The 19755-nt window shown below is 44.2% G+C and overlaps 1 protein-coding gene across 3 annotated transcripts; it reads right to left on the bottom strand.

The window, feature by feature from the left end:
* Positions 1–213: 213 nt before the first annotated feature.
* brpf3a (bromodomain and PHD finger containing, 3a) lies at positions 214–18667 on the bottom strand. Of its 3 annotated transcripts, none has more exons than XM_083938780.1 (13): positions 17881–18667; positions 7957–9483; positions 7589–7745; positions 6425–6556; positions 5913–6041; positions 5492–5804; positions 5094–5402; positions 4343–4882; positions 4183–4258; positions 3239–3327; positions 2965–3062; positions 2225–2379; positions 214–2128 (listed from the first exon to the last, which is right to left on the bottom strand). In XM_083938780.1, exons 2-13 carry the CDS (start codon positions 9462–9464, stop codon positions 1945–1947), a joined length of 3690 nt encoding a protein of 1229 aa, XP_083794906.1. In that variant the 5' UTR covers positions 9465–9483; positions 17881–18667; the 3' UTR covers positions 214–1944. The 3 variants fall into 3 exon arrangements, with proteins under 3 accessions (XP_083794906.1, XP_083794905.1, XP_083794907.1); XM_083938779.1 differs by having other exon boundaries at positions 18366–18667; XM_083938781.1 differs by having other exon boundaries at positions 2965–3038; positions 18366–18667.
* Positions 18668–19755: the final 1088 nt, after the last annotated feature.

Below are 19755 nucleotides of genomic sequence, written 5' to 3'. Positions count from 1 at the left end.
TAACTAAAGCAGTTTAATGCTCTCGTCAAAGCCACCAGACTCCATTCACAAAACCAGTCATTTTACCCCGTGGAACATGAGAGTTGCTGGTCTACCGCTGCCTAGATTGGTCAGTTTGGTCACTTTATGTGTAATATACTATCGATAATACAACGTACTGAGTTAAGCAGGTGAACGTTTATAGACATAGACACACACAGGCAGTTGTTTCAAACGGCATTTATTCTTGTGTGAGAAAATATTGTCCCAGGGAGATAATAGATCTTGCAGTACAATTCAAATGACAAGATCAAAAATCTCCTGTGCCACCGAAGAAAAGAATGGACTCTTGTAGACTAGTGTGGTGACTTCTGCCTACAGAGATCAGGTCTTGTGCCACCTCACTTCTAGAGAATATATTCTGACATGTTGGTGAATACCATCACGATTACAAAGAGCTACTTAGCATCATACATCAATCTTTTAAATATTTTACTTTTTAAATAACACTCTCGACTGCCACAAATTATAAATTAAAATCTAAATTTGATTTTTGCATTCCTTAAATTACTTCATGTAAGCCAATATAAACATACATTTACATATTTACAAAACTATACACATGCACCTTTACTACACTGAGTCTGTATTCATATATACTGTACAAACACACAATCTCTTGCCACATATATGGCTCCAGGAGTCATCGGTCCTACAAGTTTTCTTTTTTAAATAGACCGATTGTGCTTTTCAAGTCATTTCAGCCAGATCTGCAAATGGCAAGTTCTTCAGTGAGAGACCGCAGTAGACTTTGTCATAACCACAAAATAATCAGCTTCATCTTTTGTAGTGGCTTCACATCTCACTAACCAAGTAGCTGCACCAGGTACTCCAACATTCTAGTATCATAATACAGTTTCACAATATGGAAAAATAAGTAAAAACCTCTAAAGTCCCACCTGCAACGCGTCATAGCTGGGCTAAAAGATAAAGAACGTTTGCACGAGTAGCTAATATCAGTATTTCATTCATTTCAAATAGTTCTTTGACAGGCATCTTGTTTAGCCTGAAAACCAGACGACTCTCCAAGCTCATGTTTCATTTGCTCTGGCAGATACGTCTGGATTTCCAGCAGGCCCTTGCAGAATTAAACACAACCATCTGTCATATGGGGGTGGGTTTGCGATAATAACACATAGGAGGGTCAACGTCCTGTAATTCCATCCAGTGCAACGCACCAGGCTCAAACTCGGCGGCGCAACCATTTCAGGAAGTTGGACGACATTTTTTTTCCTGCTTGAAAACGGACCAAGCACCCCCCTAACTTGCGTGTTGCTCAGCACTGTGTTGTTTTGTTGCTCTGATTGGTTGTAGATATAGTAGACTGCATTTGAGAATTAGTCTGGCGAAACCAGGCTATATCTTGTTGTATCAACTGAGCAATTATCAGAATCGTTATCGAAAATGGGTACACACTTTTCTGTGAGTGAAACGGTTATGCTCCACCACTTGTAAGGTTATTTTTTGATGGCAAAAAAAGTAAAATCAAACGTCTGTGGAGTCCAGATATGACGTGAACATTAAGTGGGACTTGCACACTTCATTAAACACAGTGACATTTCAATGGCAAATACAATCTAAATGGTTTTGAATCAAGACGATCCCTTTGACGGTTTAATATTTACACTTTTTTCATCTAAGTCTTGACTCACTTTGGCCTAAAATAAATACTTTATATGAACACAGCAACAGTGGTTGTGTAAAATCTTTTACAAAAATTACATGAATAAATGAACAAATTCATCTAGGAAAATGTCTTTAAGCACTTATTCCTCTCCATTTTTATAAATCTCAGCAACAGTTTTAGGCAGAAAACCTTCAAATGCCACCAACTGTTGTCTTACTTTCCAAACTTTTTAAGAGAATTGATGAAGCATCATATATATATATAACCAGACTAAAATTTTATATAAAATTGGAGGGAGTGAAGTTTACATTTCCTCTCACATGGTTTAAATGAACCATGGCCCGGTCGTATGCAGTGTGTACAGACTTGCGAACACTGGGTTTCTTGCCTTCCATTAAGCGCAGTTTGTCTACAGTGTCGTCCAAACCCATCGACAGCAGTTTGTTCCGAGGGAGCCATTGCCTAAAAACCAGGAGACACGATTTTCAAAGTGACAAAACTGCTCCAGATTGTTTTAAAATTGAGCATGACGTTTATAGCCGCATGTCTGAATCTTACCAAGTTCTTTTAGTGTCAAAGAAGAGCACTAAGAAGAGCTTTTGGCCTTCTTCCGTTTCTCTCCATTCGCCCAGTTTGAGCACCTCCATGGGAGGCACTGGAATGGGGATGCCGTTGTGAAGAAGCCCTTCTTGGGGCATGTCTGGGTCAACAATCTGTAACAATGAATTACTGGAGTTATTTTTGATTGAATGATCACGCCCTTCTATGGGATGTAATGAGGCCTTTCTCTTTATGTCAGCTCTGAGACTTAGGGCGCACTCACACTTGCCATTCGTACCGAGCCCAAGCACGAATGACAGCTAAAGTCAACAACTGTTCCGCGCCTAGGCATGACACTCTCCCCAGCTGCTTTCGGTTTAAGAAAGGTGGGCTTTAGTAAAGCACGGATGCACACGTACGAGCACTGACGGCAATCCTGAGACTATTTATATACGACTGTTCCCTGCGACAGACATTTCAAAAGATACCGCGAAGGGTTCGCGGAGGTGGAGCGTGCAGATTTGGTCAGCTGAAAATATTCAAAAACAGTTTGACAACAAAAACACACATCACAGGGGTGATGGCAATAAGCAATCGAGCCAGGGTTTAGATCATTTCAAGTAATGTGAGTGCAAGCGGGCCTGGGCCTCGGGGAAGAGGGAGGGGGGACAATCATGTTAATGCATGGCACGGATCATCTGAGCCAAGTGTTAGTGCGCCCTTAGTATACACACCAAAAAGTGCAAAAACATCCTCACCATGGCTGGGTATGATGGATATCCTCTGCATTTGGCCCAAACTAGGTCCAGAGGTCTGAGCTCAGTCTCACTATCTAAAGACAGAAGTGTAGACTGTCCTGTGAACAGGATATTCCAATACATCCAATTAATTTGTATTCAGGACACCTCTTCCAAAGTCCAAACTTTATTGCTCATAAAAACTTGTGTGCAGAGTCTTACATTGAGCATCCAATAAAATACACAAAACCTGAAGCATTTTACTGTATTCTGATTGCCTTCGCATCATACAGACCAGACCCACAGATGTCTCCGTTCTCACTGCCCGCAACTTTTGCCAATGCAGGTTTACCACGACTTCGCTTGGGTGGGGAGACACTAAAGCTGTAAACAAGGAAAGAGAGAAGAACAAGAGGTTGGGTATTTTTAAGTCACAATTTATGGCAAGACTATAGCTACAATTCAATGGCAAACACTTTAAAAGTCAATGGGCCTCATACAAGAACATGTTTATTCTTAGGCTAAACCTCTTACTTTCCTCTATGAAGCATGCTTGTACAAATGTTCAAGTTGGATTCATCAAACTCTCTCGGCTGCACAAACTTGTCATAAATAGCTTGTTTCAGCCTGGTGAATGCCACCTGTTCATGACAAACTGAGATTTGATCATTCGCATAATGGCCCTCGATTGCCATATACAAAAGTGACCTGTTACACACCCTGTGTGAAAGTTTAATTCACAAAAAAGATTTTCACACAGCTAGGGATGTCACACTATGAGATTTTGATATCAGAATTATTGTCACAATGAAATATTACCATTTTCATGATTATAAGTCTATCATTATTAATTTATTATTGGACACTACAGAAGGAGGAAGACACAAACATTACTTTGGTCACATCCTTCACATAAAACATATAAGCTTACTTTATATTAAAAATAGAGGGTTCTATATATACTCATAGAACTGGCGTTACATCCAGGTAACTACTATATATCCCCGCAAGATTCAGAAGGAAAAACCGAAACACATTGTGAACTACTCCAGTCGAGTTTAAACTGTTTTGGTCCAGCTCAGTAACGTTACATTTATTTTCTTACCTTGACTTCAGCGTAAAGTGGTGGATGATTATCTCTTAGTGTTGGATCCTTTGGACGAGAGCTCGTTACACCTCTATCTCTTTGTATAAGTGGTTCTTGTATGGGGCCCATTGCCTCTGTGACGCCATACTCACTTTAGCTTTTGGTCGTCGTCATCATCATCATCATCATCATCATGGTCTGTAGAGGTGTGCTTTCCATTTGTCAGGCCTAGGGAGACCACAAATTAAATAGTGACAAACATGGACTTTCTAGAATCTCTCATTGTGATACAGTGATTTATTTTTTCCTTACCTCCTCTGTGTGGTAGAGGGAGTTTGTCTGCTTCACCTTCTGAGCTGGGGCCTCTGGACCTAAGGTGGTGTGAGGAAGGAGAGGGAGGAGTAGGGGAAGCGTTTGGAGTGGGAGGTAAGGTGGTGATGTTGGTCACACTGGGTAAATTTGGGTGGTCCAACCCGTTGGTTTTACCCTCAGATGTTTTCCCATTCTGTTGTGGTGGGGACTTGTTTTTTACCATTCGTGCCCCATTTTTAGCTTTTTTAAACAAAACAGACGTACGACGGCCAACTCCAACCAAAGGCAGAGTCGGGGGTGTTCCTAGCGGAGTAACCTCGTGAACAGCCTCCTGTTGTGAAGATGCCGTTTCACCCACTTCAGCTTCATCTTCACCTTGACTCTTGCTTCCACTGCGGGATGACCTCTGACGCTTGTAGGAGCGTCCGGGAGACCTTCGCCCTCCAGGTACGATGCCCAAGACAGGGGGTTCAAGAGGAGCGTCTCCTGGCAGCGGCGATGATACCGGGCCGGTAAGTTCTAACTCAGGTGGAGAGTCATCTGGATCAAAGATACATTTATTTAAGTCAGTGAATCTTATGATCTCAAAACATTCACTGGCTGCAGCTTCTCCTATGTGAGGATTTTCTGCTTTTCTATCATAAAAACTTGTATAATGTTTTAACAGTGCCATTACTGGCTACATTGTTATTATAAGTTAAAGCAGAATGGCAGAAAATATATATATAAAGGATAGATTTTTTTTTTTTACCTGTCCCAGAATTTGACACTGCTTTCAAACGTCCTTTATTAATATTTGTCTTCTTTTTCTTTTCCTTCTCCTCCTCTTCTTCCTCTTTCCCTTCATCCTCCTTGCCATTCACAGACAGAGTGTTTTGCTGCTGCTGCTGGTTCATCTTCTGCCTGAGAGTGTTGATCTCTCGGCGCAGCAGCCTAATGCGCTTGGTTCGACCACCACTGGTGCGCATGGACGCCACCATGTCCAGTTTGTCCAGTAAGGCCTTTAGCTGTTCGTCTGTTGTTAAGTGCAGTCTGTTTTCTGGGTCCAAGAGAGAGTCGACTGTAGAGAGCATAAGGAGAAACATATGAACAGATGAGGCATGAACATTATGATCACAGAGAGGCAGCTAGTTCCCGTTATCAACTCACCGTCATCCCACGTACAGTTGTAGAAGCCATGTTTGTTTGGAGACTCTGGGAGATGCATGCCGGTGCTAGGGTCCAGGCCGATACTCTGGGACTGCCTGTGGGCGTGGCGGAGAATGGCTCCACCCACCTCCCGCAGTTGTAAGGCTGTCTTGTGAAACATGGTGTCCTTGGAGTTGTACTTGAGGCAGTTGGAGATCATGAGATTAAAGTCCTTCTCCAGGTCTGAGATGGAGCAGTAGGCATGTCCCTCCAGTTTGGTACACATGGTGGAGAAGTCCATGGGTTGGGAAATAAACTCTAGGTAATCTGGGACCTCAGTGAATCATGAAAATAAGACCGTTAGTTTAGTCACCGCTAAAGTAAATATGCTGCTTGACATAAAGTGTTTATTTTAAGCCGATTGTTCTCTAACTGCACCGACCTCTGATAGATTGACGGGTTGAGAGAATATTTTTGCTGTGTCCTTCTCCTGCAGTTGGTCCAAGGTGGATCGCAGAAGCACCAATGCAGGGGTCAACTTCAACTCAAGAGCAGCCTGCTGAATTTTCATCTGAGGAGTGATGACATAAAAGGACAGGGGAGAGGAGCAGAAACACAAGGTCACTCTACAGGATTCAAATCAATACTACGTAAATTGTGAACGATGTATCTGCTTATTATTTTCTCTTAAATGATTAACACCCATCACAATTTCTCAGAGCCCAAGGTATTTAAATTGTGTGCTTAGTCTGATCAACAGGTCCATATGTCAAACATGACTGAGAAGTATATCAAAGATGACAAAAAAATGTGCAAATATTACAAGCTGTATTTCAGGCAATTCTTCTTGAAAAACAACTAATCTACTATTAAAACTACTTGAGTAACTGTTTGAGCTCTAATAGATAAGAATATTAACACTATAGCTTGCCTGACATTTCCTCTGTAACGCACCTGTTCTCTCTTTAGCCGCTCTCTCTTGCGGATGAGTTCAACCAAAAGCCTGGCTCTTTCCAGGTCTTGCCTCAACTTTTGCCAGTAGCGTAGCTCCTCTCTTGCAGCACACAGTTTCTCATCAGGCTCCCTCTGAACACAAAGGGGAACAAGCAAAAAATTTAAACATTTTTTTAAGCCTAACATTGTTGAAACAGAGCGGCTAATGTTGCAATAAAAACAACTTTACAGAGTGCTGAGTTGCAGCGCCCTACTGTGCACCCATCCCCAGAATGAGGAGAGGAGAGAAAAGCGATTGTAAATGACAACATAATGCAGGAAACAGGAATGACTCTTATACTGAGCTGAAATGGAAACACATGTTTTGGCTTAATTAAAACCATTAATTAAAGGATTCTGTTATTCTAACAAAAACCTGTAAAACAAAATTGAAAATCTAATATCTGGCCAATAAACGAGTATGCCAATAGTTGAATATTTGGGTCCAGCCCTAGATTCCAGTGAAATATTATTGAGTGTATATATCGATTTTGCTGTAAACATCATTGTTGTTCTAACATTTAGCTATATGTAAAATATAAATAAAACTGGATCTTGTTTAGTGTTTTTTTTATTAATAATAATAATAATAATAATAATAATATATATTTTAAAGTAATTAATAAAGAACCGATGGAGGAGTATTGATGAGTAGTTTCATCTACACTTTATGGTTTAAACACCTTTAAAAACAACTTAAGGCATCCCCTGCCACCATATATGAATGAGCAACAGATTAATAGAAATATCCATATGTTTTTACAAACGGTTGCCCTCTGCAGCAGTGAGAGGTCTACAGCAAAGATCACAGAGCTGTGAAGGGTTGTGTGGAAGCCTGCCATCTATTTAAATCAGCCGTTGCAAGTGTAATGTCTGGGCTTATGTTTCGATTTCAGTGTGTGAGAATACAAATATGGTGTGAAGTTTGGTTTGATTCCAGTGACTTGGATGACTCTGTCCTGAACAGACTTTATTGTTTGGTGAAGGCCTGATACTCTAAATGTGCTGGTGTTAATAATTTATAATGCTCCACCACACAGATTTACTCAAAAGCAATGTGGATGCCAGTTTTAATAGTGGTGATTTCTTATCAGAGGACAGACTGTAAATGATCTCTCTTCTCACCTGCTCTGCAGTCCTGTGCGCCTGTAGATGGGAATGAAGTCGGCGTATTAAAGGCATTCCATTTCGTGACTGTCGCTTCAGTAACCAGTAGTTATGAAGTCTCTGCATGAACTGATTCTTCCTCTGGACTTCAACTCCTGTGCAGATCTTGTTCAGCCTGTGGAGATGTAACAGCTAAAGATTAAAACACATTTGGCAGTATTTCTGGTCATTATAACAACATTAACTTACGACCTTAAGGTAAGGTAATTTTAAGTAGCAGTAAACCCTTCAACGGCACTAATAACCTCTTATAAGGCGGCAGACCCTACAGTAAATTAATAAGCCATGCTGGGTATGTTAATATGGACAGTATGCAAATATCACACCTGTGAGAGGGGATCTGAGGCACGAGCAGCACGGGCACAGTTGAGCGACGTGTCGACCCACCAGACCCCTTCATGTTCTTCTTCTTCTGGCCCTTGGTAGTTTTCTTGTTTGGTGGTGGTGGTGGTGGGGAGCTTTGAGTGTAAGACCTTTGACCACGGTTTCCCCTGCCCCCCACCAGTCTCCCTTCAACCGACTCATCTCCAGACCCCTCCCGCCGAGACCCTACTGGAGAATGATGCTCACAGAAAGCAGTCTTCTTCACAGAGAAGGTGGTACCGTTGACACCTGTCTCCCGAACTGGGTCTATCTTCATAAAAAGGCCGGCCTTCTGGGCACAGGTGACATGAAAGGCCCTGTAACAGTTGGCTTTGTGGCACTGAATGGATGCTCCTCTGCCTTTCTGCTTACACAAGTAGCAGGTGAGCTTCCAGCGAGCAGGAGGAATGTTCTTGACCCCCTCAACAGGCTCCAAAAATACTGTGTTGGCAAAGCACACCTCTGGGATCCATATGGCACAGACAACATGGGCCCAACGTCCATCACTTGTCTGTTTGAAGGCACCTCCTCGGTTAGGACAGAGCACACAGTCTACAGGACGGGAGGGGGACTGCAGGCAGCAGCGACACAGCCACTGACCCTCAGGTACATAGGGCACACCGTAACACTCCTGGTGGACGGCCAGATTGCAGATGTCACAGAACAGGATGACATTACTGTTCAGACATTCGTCATCCAGGCAGACGCAGCAGAAAGCATCCTCGTCAACAGCACTCTGGGACAGAGCCTGGCTGCGGGACTCCAGGATGGATTCCCTCTCTAGGCGGTCGATCAGCAGCTCAAAAGTGTCTGCAGATACGGAGGCATGGCCGTCAGACACACGCTTTTGGTTAACCATCTCCAGCCAGGCGAGGTCCTCCTCATCCATGTCGTACTCAGCCACACTGTCCTGTTCCTCCATTGTCTTTTCTATGTAACGATAGTAGGCTTTTGGGAGAGCAAGCGCCTCTGAGGGGCAAACTGAACTCAACACACGAAAGATGGGCTCAGGCAAAGGGATCAGGTGGGATGGTTGCTGGAGGGAATTGGTAGGTCCTGTGTGCTGATGGGAGCCAGACCGTTGGTGAGATGTGTTTTTACCACTCCTCCTACTTTTACTGTTTGAGGGTTTTCTCCACGTTCTGGTTTTACTCTGCGTTTGTTCACTGTTCTCCTTGTTGCTGTTGCACTCAGCAATGTCCTGGGCCATCATCTCATCCTCGGTGATAACTGGCAGAGGATCTGTGATGTTTATCCGATGGAGCCTTCCTTCAAGATCTACTTCCACTATTTTCTGTGCCTGAGCGTACGTTAAAGTCTCCCTGGATGGAGAGAGCTGCAGTCTGTAGGGCGAGGGGGACCGCAGCTGGCCAGATGATCCCCTGCCCCTTCCTCTCCCTCTGCCTCGGCCCCTACCCATGTTAAATCCGCTAACAACTGTCTCACATTCCCACCTCCTCACCTTCCGCATCGGAGTTTACACCAGCTTCCTAACAAATACAAAAGGGAAAAAAAAAATTTAGTGCAATGTGTGTCAACACTTTCTACTTTGTGTAATTATCTATTAGATTTGCAGTAGCTGTTATTGTGTTGCTTTTACTTTATACCATGTAACCATGGTCTCAAGTCACTTAAATCTAAGCTCTTACTGAGATAGGCTTACTATTTTGATACCATGTTATCATCACACCACGAGTGAAACTTGCAGTAAATGTTGATTTATAAATTAACATTAATTGTCACTGTTGGTAGTATTATTGTGCTATTTTATTTGAAAATATATGTAGTCCACAGGACACTTTGCACTAGCGCTGTAGGAGACGGTTTTTAGCTCTTTTACCTTATTTCTTTCTACTTTTTTACTCTTCTTGTGAAGAGATTCTGTGTTTTATATATCCTATGGATATTTCTAACTTTAAAATGCAACAAAGAGCCAGTTTTCTCAATTACTCAAGAGAGGAACTGCTGGCTATATGCACATAGGGACGAGCAGGGATACAACACCCGTCCTGGCGGAGCTGAGGAGGAGACCCAGGGGATGCAAGGCTGGGGCGAAGCTAAAGGCTGAGCGAGCGTAGAATCGGAGGCGCTACAAGGCATTGATTCTCTCCGTAATCATGGGGAATGTGAACTCGTTGCCGAACAAGATCGACGAGCTGTCCACGCTGAACAACCAGTGGATCTACTGTGAGAGCAGCTTGTTCATCTTTATGGAGATGTGGTTAAACCACCTCGTAACGGATGCTAACGCGGACGTCTTGGGATTCACTGCCGTGAGAGCTGACACAGAGACACACAGAAGCGAGCAGAAAAAGCAAAGGTGGGGGACTCATCAAGTATGTGAACAACCGCTAATGTAACCCAGGACATATCTCAGTAAAGAAAGTCTCATGTTGCCGGGACCTCGAGCAGCTAGCCTACGGCCTGTTATCTGCCGAGGCAGTTCAGTCACGTGTTTACCGTCTGTGTTTACATCTCTCCGAGAGCTCTGGTCTTTATGTTGTGACCTGTGATGGTCCTCACACCTTCCCAGACCTCCCTCATGTTGTTCTCCCTCAGCTTCTCCTCCACCTTTCTCCTGTAGCTGTCCTAGGCTTCCCTAAGAGTGTTTCACCTCCTGCTATGCCGCAAGGAAATTGAATTTCCAGCAGCTTACAAAAACACATGGGTGGTATGAAAAATACAGTGTAGGAAAACTGATAAACTCTTAGCTAAATAAATACAGAAAGTATAAGAAAACAGTAAAAAAGAAACTAAAGAATACAGGTAAAAAAACACAGAAAATTAAATCATAAGTTAAATGTAGAGGAAATGTATAAGAATAAATATGTACGACTATATGACAGAAATGAGCAGTAAGAATTAACTTTTGCAAAAAGAAAAGTGTTCAGGTGTGTAAGAGCGGATTATTAATTGCACAGTGAGTGGCTCCCACTCGTTCCCTTCTGTCCCCTTTTTTTCCTCCTCCCCCCGAGTGAAGAGTTGTAGAGGATGACGGCCTGAGGGATATCCTCTGGATGCTGATGACGGTGTGCAGGGGGTGGCTGGCATTGTCCATAATGTCCAGCAGATTGTCCAGTGACCTCTCTGCCACCGTCACCAGTGAGTCCAGTTTCATGCTGACCACAGAGCCGGCCCACCTGATCAGTTTATCCAGTCTGGAGATGTCCTTCTTGGATATGCTGCCCCCCCCCCGGCACACCACAGTGTAGAAGAGGACACTGGTGACCAAAGACTGGTAAAACATCCACAGCAGTTTGCTGCAGATGTCGGACGAAGCCACTGCCTGTGACAAGATCCACTCAGTCACTGCAAGGCTGCAGACACAGCCCCCTGAGGCATTCATGATCATCTCTGGGGACTTTACTACTTTTCACCAGGTTGTAGACTGTCCCACCAGAAACAACACCTACAGCCACTGTATACGCCCCTGTTCCAAAACAGCTGGTGACAACTCGAACCATCAGGTGGTGGTCCTCTGAGATGGAAAGTGCCCTGAGAGACTGTTACAACACCACAATCTGGGATGTGCTGATCAACCCGCACGGTGAGGACATAGAGGGGATGACACATTGTCTGACGGAGTACCTGAACTTCTTTGCAGACGTGGTCTCCCCAGTCAAGACTGTCCACTGTTACCCTAATAACAAGCCATGGGTAACGCAGGAAGTTAAGGCTGTTCTCAACAAGAAGAAGGCTGCCTTCAAGAGCAGGGACAGGGAGGCCATGAAGGCAGCATAGCAGGAGGTGAAACACTCTTAGGGAAGATGAGGACAGCTACAGGAGAAAGGTGGAGGAGAAGCTGAGGGAGAACAACATGAGGGAGGTCTGGGAAGGTGTGAGGACCATCACAGGTCACAACATAAAGACCAGAGCTACAGGGGGGACAATAGAGAGGATGGACCAGCTGAATGACTTCTTCAACAGGTTTAATCAGCGCTTTTCACCCCCACCCCCACTGTGGCCATCTCCCCCCCTCCACAATCCCCACCTCACATCACCACACACCAGGTCAGAGGACAGCTGATGAAGCTCCGGCCCAAGAAAGCAGCAGGCCCGGATAAAATGTGTCAGAGACTACTGAAGACCTGCGCTGCAGAACTGGGGGAACCACTACAACAAATCTTTAACCTTAGCCTGCAGCTAGGGAAAGTGCCTACCCTCTGGAAGGCACCCTGCATTGTTCCAGTTCCCAAGAAGAACAGGCCCAGCGAGCTGCATTACTTCCGACTGGTGGCACTCACTTCACACCTGATAAAGACGTTGGAGCGGCTCTTCCCCAGTCTCCTCAGACCCCAGGTACAACACGCCCAGTACCGCCTGCAGTTTGCGTTTGAGTCCACTCCCATCTGGATAAGGGAAGCGCCACAGCGAGGATTCTCTTCTTGGACTTCTCCAGTGCCTTTAGTACCATCTAGCCCCCTATACTTCAGGACAAACTGAACAGGATGGGAATGGACCCCTATCTGGTGGAATGGGTCAGAGACTACCTCACTGACAGACCACAGCACTGGAGCCCCTCAGGCCACACGGCTGGCCCCTCTTCTCTTCACCCTGTACACCTTGGTTTTCTGCTACAACTCAGAGCTGTGTCATATACAGGGGGTGACAGAAAGGAGGAGTATCGGAGTCTGGTGGGGGAATTTGCTCTCTGGTGCCACACTAACCACCTACAGTTCAACACCTCCAAGACGAAGGAGCTGGTCATTGATTTTGGGAGGTCCAGACCAAGACCCCGACCAGTCCTGCAGTCCTGCTAAAGGGAGCTGAGGTGGAGGCGGTGGACTCGGGCTGGGACTAGACAATAAACTGGACTGGACAACATACACCAGCCACCTGTACAGGAAGACACAAAGCAGGTTGTACTTCCTGAGGAGACTGCAGTCCTTCAACATCTGCAGCAAACTGCTGTGGATGTTTTACCAGTCTGTGGTCACCAGTGTCCTCTTCTACACTGTGGTGTGCCGGGGGGGGGGGGGGGGCAGCATATCCAAGAAGGACATCTCCAGACTGGATAAACTGATCAGGTGGGCCGGCTCTGTGGTCAGCATGAAACTGGACTCACTGGTGACGGTGGCAGAGAGGTCACTGGACAATCTGCTGGACATTATGGACAATGCCAGCCACCCCCTGCACACCGTCATCAGCATCCAGAGGATATCCCTCAGGCCGTCATCCTCTACAACTCTTCACTCGGGGGGAGGAGGAAAAAAAGGGGACAGAAGGGAAAGAGTGGGAGCCACTCACTGTGCAATTAATAATCCGCTCTTACACACCTGAACACTTTTCTTTTTGCAAAAGTTAATTCTTACTGCTCATTTCTGTCATATAGTCGTACATATTTATTCTTATACATTTCCTCTACATTTAACTTATGATTTAATTTTCTGTGTTTTTTTACCTGTATTCTTTAGTTTCTTTTTTACTGTTTTCTTATACTTTCTGTATTTATTTAGCTAAGAGTTTATCAGTTTTCCTACACTGTATTTTTCATACCACCCATGTGTTTTTGTAAGCTGCTGGAAATTCAATTTCCTTGCGGCATAGCAGGAGGTGAAACACTCTTAGGGAAGCTGAGGACAGCTACAGGAGAAAGGTGGAGGAGAAGCTGAGGGAGAACAACATGAGGGAGGTCTGGGAAGGTGTGAGGACCATCACAGGTCACAACATAAAGACCAGAGCTACAGGGGGGACAATAGAGAGGATGGACCAGCTGAATGACTTCTTCAACAGGTTTAATCAGCGCTTTTCACCCCCACCCCCACTGTGGCCATCTCCCCCCCTCCACAATCCCCACCTCACATCACCACACACCAGGTCAGAGGACAGCTGATGAAGCTCCGGCCCAGGAAAGCAGCAGGCCCGAAAAAAAGTTTTCTGCTACAACTCAGAGCTGTGTCATATACAGGGGGTGACAGAAAGGAGGAGTATCGGAGTCTGGTGGGGGAATTTGCTCTCTGGTGCCACACTAACCACCTACAGTTCAACACCTCCAAGACGAAGGAGCTGGTCATTGATTTTGGGAGGTCCAGACCAAGACCCCGACCAGTCCTGCAGTCCTGCTAAAGGGAGCTGAGGTGGAGGCGGTGGACTCGGGCTGGGACTAGACAATAAACTGGACTGGACAACATACACCAGCCACCTGTACAGGAAGACACAAAGCAGGTTGTACTTCCTGAGGAGACTGCAGTCCTTCAACATCTGCAGCAAACTGCTGTGGATGTTTTACCAGACTGTGGTCACCAGTGTCCTCTGTGCAATTAATAATCCGCTCTTACACACCTGAACACTTTTCTTTTTGCAAAAGTTAATTCTTACTGCTCATTTCTGTCATATAGTCGTACATATTTATTCTTATACATTGTTTTTTTTTTACCTGTATTCTTTAGTTTCTTTTTTACTGTTTTCTTATACTTTCTGTATTTATTTAGCTAAGAGTTTATCAGTTTTCCTACACTGTATTTTTCATACCACCCATGTGTTTTTGTAAGCTGCTGGAAATTCAATTTCCTTGCGGCATAGCAGGAGGTGAAACACTCTTAGGGAAGCTGAGGACAGCTACAGGAGAAAGGTGGAGGAGAAGCTGAGGGAGAACAACATGAGGGAGGTCTGGGAAGGTGTGAGGACCATCACAGGTCACAACATAAAGACCAGAGCTACAGGGGGGACAATAGAGAGGATGGACCAGCTGAATGACTTCTTCAACAGGTTTAATCAGCGCTTTTCACCCCCACCCCCACTGTGGCCATCTCCCCCCCTCCACAATCCCCACCTCACATCACCACACACCAGGTCAGAGGACAGCTGATGAAGCTCCGGCCCAGGAAAGCAGCAGGCCCGAAAAAAAGTTTTCTGCTACAACTCAGAGCTGTGTCATATACAGGGGGTGACAGAAAGGAGGAGTATCGGAGTCTGGTGGGGGAATTTGCTCTCTGGTGCCACACTAACCACCTACAGTTCAACACCTCCAAGACGAAGGAGCTGGTCATTGATTTTGGGAGGTCCAGACCAAGACCCCGACCAGTCCTGCAGTCCTGCTAAAGGGAGCTGAGGTGGAGGCGGTGGACTCGGGCTGGGACTAGACAATAAACTGGACTGGACAACATACACCAGCCACCTGTACAGGAAGACACAAAGCAGGTTGTACTTCCTGAGGAGACTGCAGTCCTTCAACATCTGCAGCAAACTGCTGTGGATGTTTTACCAGACTGTGGTCACCAGTGTCCTCTGTGCAATTAATAATCCGCTCTTACACACCTGAACACTTTTCTTTTTGCAAAAGTTAATTCTTACTGCTCATTTCTGTCATATAGTCGTACATATTTATTCTTATACATTGTTTTTTTTTTACCTGTATTCTTTAGTTTCTTTTTTACTGTTTTCTTATACTTTCTGTATTTATTTAGCTAAGAGTTTATTAGTTTTCCTACACTGTATTTTTTATACCTCCCATGTGTTTTTGTAAGCTGCTGGAAATTCAATTTCCTTGCGGGAGTCATCCCAAAGGGATCAATAAAGAGAAGTCTAAGTCTATGTAATTCCATTAAAAGTTTTAAGGATATTACCATTTACCCACTAATTGAATGGTCAATATAAAGTATCATAGGCTTTATCCAGCTGTAGGACTTTTGCTGCAGATGTGGGCTCCCAAATATCACATTAAGGCTCCCCAAAGCAATTTCAGTAGCAAGCAACTGGACTTGGTTATTCGTCTAGGAAGACGTTTCACCTCTCATCCAAGAGGCTTCATCAGTTCATGTACGCAACTGACCAGGCTGGGACTGGTCCAACTATCTGGTGTGGAGATCCAGGTATTTAACCTTTCACAAGACCGATGATGTCACTGGAACCCGTTGGTGGGAAGTAGGTTTCGACTTTGTTAGTGCTCTATTGAGTCTTGACAACAGTCGTTGGAGTCACAGGAAGCCCTTTGTGAACAGTTGTTCTTTGAGGTTAGATTGTTGAATCTCCTGGGAGGGGATGAAAGGGCTGCATTGTAAATTGGAAATAAGTGGTGTCTCAGACCTCCTCCTCTCTTTAGCGATGGTTTCTCTACTTTTGCAAAGATGGCTTCTTTGACTCCTCTTTCAAACCATCTGTCCTCTCTGTCCAGGATGTGGACATTGTTGTCCTCAAGGAGTGGGCGTTCTCCTTGAGATGTAAATGGGCAGCAGAGTCCAGGCCTGAGGAGTTAGCTCTCCTGTGTTGGACCATGCGTTTATGTAGTGGTTGTTTTGTTTCTCCAATGTAGAGATCTTTGCATTCCTCGTTGGATTGGACAGCATAAACCAGATTTCTTTTGTGGGTGTGTGGTGTTCTGTCCTTGGTATGTACTAGTCTCTATCTGAGTGTGTTACTGGGTTTGAAATACACAGGGATGCAGCATTTGTTGAAGATCATCCTGGGTTTCGCTGATACCCCAGCCACATACGGAATGACTATGTTGTATCTTTTGTTTTCTTTTTCAACCACTTTGATTTTCTTTCTGGAAGCAGCTGCAGTCTTCACAAAGGTCCAGCTGGGGTAACCACAAGTTGTGAGGGCGCCTCTCAGGTGCTTGCGTTCTTCCCCTTTGGCCTGTGAGCTGGTGGGTACGTTATCAGCTCTGTGTTGCAGTGTTCTGATAACTCAAAGCTTGTGTTCCAGGGGGTGGTGGGAGTCAAACAGTAGATACTGATCTGTGTGAGTGGGTTTTCTGTATACCCCAATGTGGAGGCTCCTGTCATTCTCCATATGGACGTCACAGTCTATGAAAGGCAAACTGTTGTCCTTGACTTCTTCTCTGGTGAACTTGTCTAACCATATTTAGGATATTTAGCCAATATCCTGGCACCACTGGTGAGCAACACCCCACACCCTTTTCAAAACTCCATAGACTTTGTGAACAAAGTCCGAGACTTAAAAAATGGATCCAGATGAAACCATTGTATCCTATGACGTGACTTCCTTGTTCACCCGTATTCCAACCATGGAGGCTCTGGTCACAGTAAGAGAGCGGCTCACACAGGACAACTCCTTACAAAACCGAACAAATCTCAAACCAGACCACATTTGCCAACTTCTGGATTTGTGCCTGAACACCACATATTTCTGGTTTAATGGCACGTTTTACAGACAAAACCCAGCTGTGCCATGAGTTCACCAGTATCCCCTATTGTGGCTAATATATACATGAAGGAGGTAGAGAACAAGGCTTTGAGATCCTTCAAAATAACACCGAGCCATTGGTTCAGATATGTGGCACCTGGAGCACAAAGGGTTCCAGTGACATCATCGGCCTTGTGAGAGGTTAAATACCTGGATCTCACACCAGGTAGTTGGACCAGTCCCAGCCTGGTCAGATGTGTACATGAACTGATGAAGCCTCTTGGATACGAGCTGAAACGTCTTCCTAGACAAATAACCAAGTCCAGTTGCTTTTGACTGAAATTTCTTTGGGGATAACGATGACTTGGACAAATGAGAACATTCACAGGCACATCAAGGCTGCTTTTTATTGATGTTTTAATATTTTCTTGATTTAAAAAAAAATCTAAATTACCACTGGTTAAAATCTCATAAACAATTAATTATAAAATATTATTATAACCATGAATAATTAATAGTACTTTTACGTTTAGTATTCTATCTGTCTGACTAATGTATTTGGTCTAACCCTGATTATACACCTTTACTGCCGCCAATAAAAAAGGATGTCATCTTATTTTGCAGTTTTGAGAGATTCGAAGTATCTTTGTTTTTGTGTTGTTTTTTCAAATCGCAGACAAAACAGTTACGAGGTAAAAAGGGGTCAACTGTGGTGCTGTTGTAATGAAAACACAGGATGTTACCTCAAGTACTCTTGCTGCACAAACACAACTACAGCCCCCTGCTTGCGTGCACCTCACCTCTCTCTTCATTGGTCCAATCAGGAGTCTGTAACGGTCCCTCTTTCCCCTTAGCCCAATCAAATACCAGTATCCTCTATTTTTTCCCTGTTGCTGTGCGTAGTTAGGTTGAAGAGCGCTAAATACCAACCCGAGTATCTAACATCTGTCAGCCATTTTAAGCGCACAACAGCAGAGACAACGTTTGGATTGCAAGTTGATTAGCAAACCCAATTACCCATGCCAACAGTAACCAAAAAGCAGACGCACTATATGCAACGTGCCTAAACGCATACATTACTTGCATGTATACATTAGAGCACGAAACCGCACTGTTTCGGCTGCTGCTTTTGTACTCCAGACCCCTGCAAAAAAGATTGCGATAACGTTACTCGGTCGGACAGGACACACACAAGTCGAAAAACAGAAGGACAGGTTTCCTAAGCAACGCAACGGCAGGTTTCCTAAGCAACGCGGAAAGTGCTAAACGTATCAGAGTGGTTTACCTTGTGAAATCGTCCTCTGCAGTGCGAGTGCCCAACAAAATAACTGCACCTAGCGCTAAATGTCAGCTAGTGACAGACTATAGCCCAAAGCGGACATGCTAGCCCCATTAGCTTAGCTCGCCGGTGATTTCATGAGCGACAGCGTCATTTTCAGCGCCCCAGTTCTCCGCCGTGACTTCGCTCAAACACACGAACTCGACCCGGTTTCGTAGTGGTGGTTTGAACCTTTCAAACGATGCCGGTTCCAGATTTGAGGGAAGCAAAATCCCGAAGATATCACATTTAATGTCCCTTGGATGAGGCAAAATATTCAGTCAAGATGACATGAAAAATAACGCCCCTTTGGAAAAAAACACCTCAGCCAATTGTATGTCGCCGCTTCACCTCGCGCCTACCGCGCTTTTGTTTATGATTGGTCACTGGGATAAAGCGAGTTCACCGGACTCACTGTGGGGAGGACGACAGGAGGAAGCGGTGACAAAAACAACGAGACATGTATTGCGCGCCTTATGGTCTCGTCTTCGTTTATTTTATCCATATTCTACCTGTTTTACACCTGATATCTCTAAGGAAACATTGTGATTCAAACGATTGTCCAAATGTAATAACCACATAGACAATCGTAATACAATGCTCATGCGCACGTTAGTTTATTTTTTTTACATTTGCATACAATTAGAATGGATTTTAGAAATAGCGTAATGAGTCCCATTCACACGTTATATTTGATTTATCCGTAAACTCTGTAGCTGTTAAATTATATTGCTTGTAATTTCTGCAGAAATTCATTATTTTCCTTGTAAATAGTTCTAGTTTAACAAAACCCAAAGGCCCTTTACTATATATACTGTATATGCTATGTAGATAGATAATTCCTTTATTCATTCCGAAGGGAAATTATTTTGTTGCAGCAATCTGGTACAACTGAATAGGATACAATACAATAGAATAAAAATAAGACAAAAATAAGAATATGTGGGTATAAGAAATAAGTAAAAACAGAACGGAACATGGGCACTTAGACATAATCACGCGATAAGGCAAGATAGATAAATAGTAAGGTGCAGGGGCAGGATGATGGTTAAAATAAGATACTAATGGTTTGATGGTTATATGAGTGTATTATATACATACTGATACCAAAAACCATAACTAAACACTGTATGCATACCATAAATACTATACTATGAATATGTGGACAGAGAATGTGCAAGAATGCAATGTGCAAGACTCCAGTGTCTTGTGGAGGGGGTGAAAGGGATTCTCCATGATTGCTAGCAGTTTGCCAGCATACTTTCCTCCACCACCTCCTCCAGGGTGACAAGGGAGTCAACAACAGACTCTGCCATCCTAATCAGTTTGTTCAGTCTGTTGGTGTCCTTTGCCTTAA

The sequence above is a fragment of the Echiichthys vipera genome, assembly GCF_963691815.1.
Source record: "Echiichthys vipera genome assembly, chromosome: X".
NCBI lineage: Eukaryota > Metazoa > Chordata > Actinopteri > Perciformes > Trachinidae > Echiichthys > Echiichthys vipera.
Note: the sequence above shows the minus strand (reverse complement) of the source record. Positions and strands in the feature narration are given on the sequence as shown.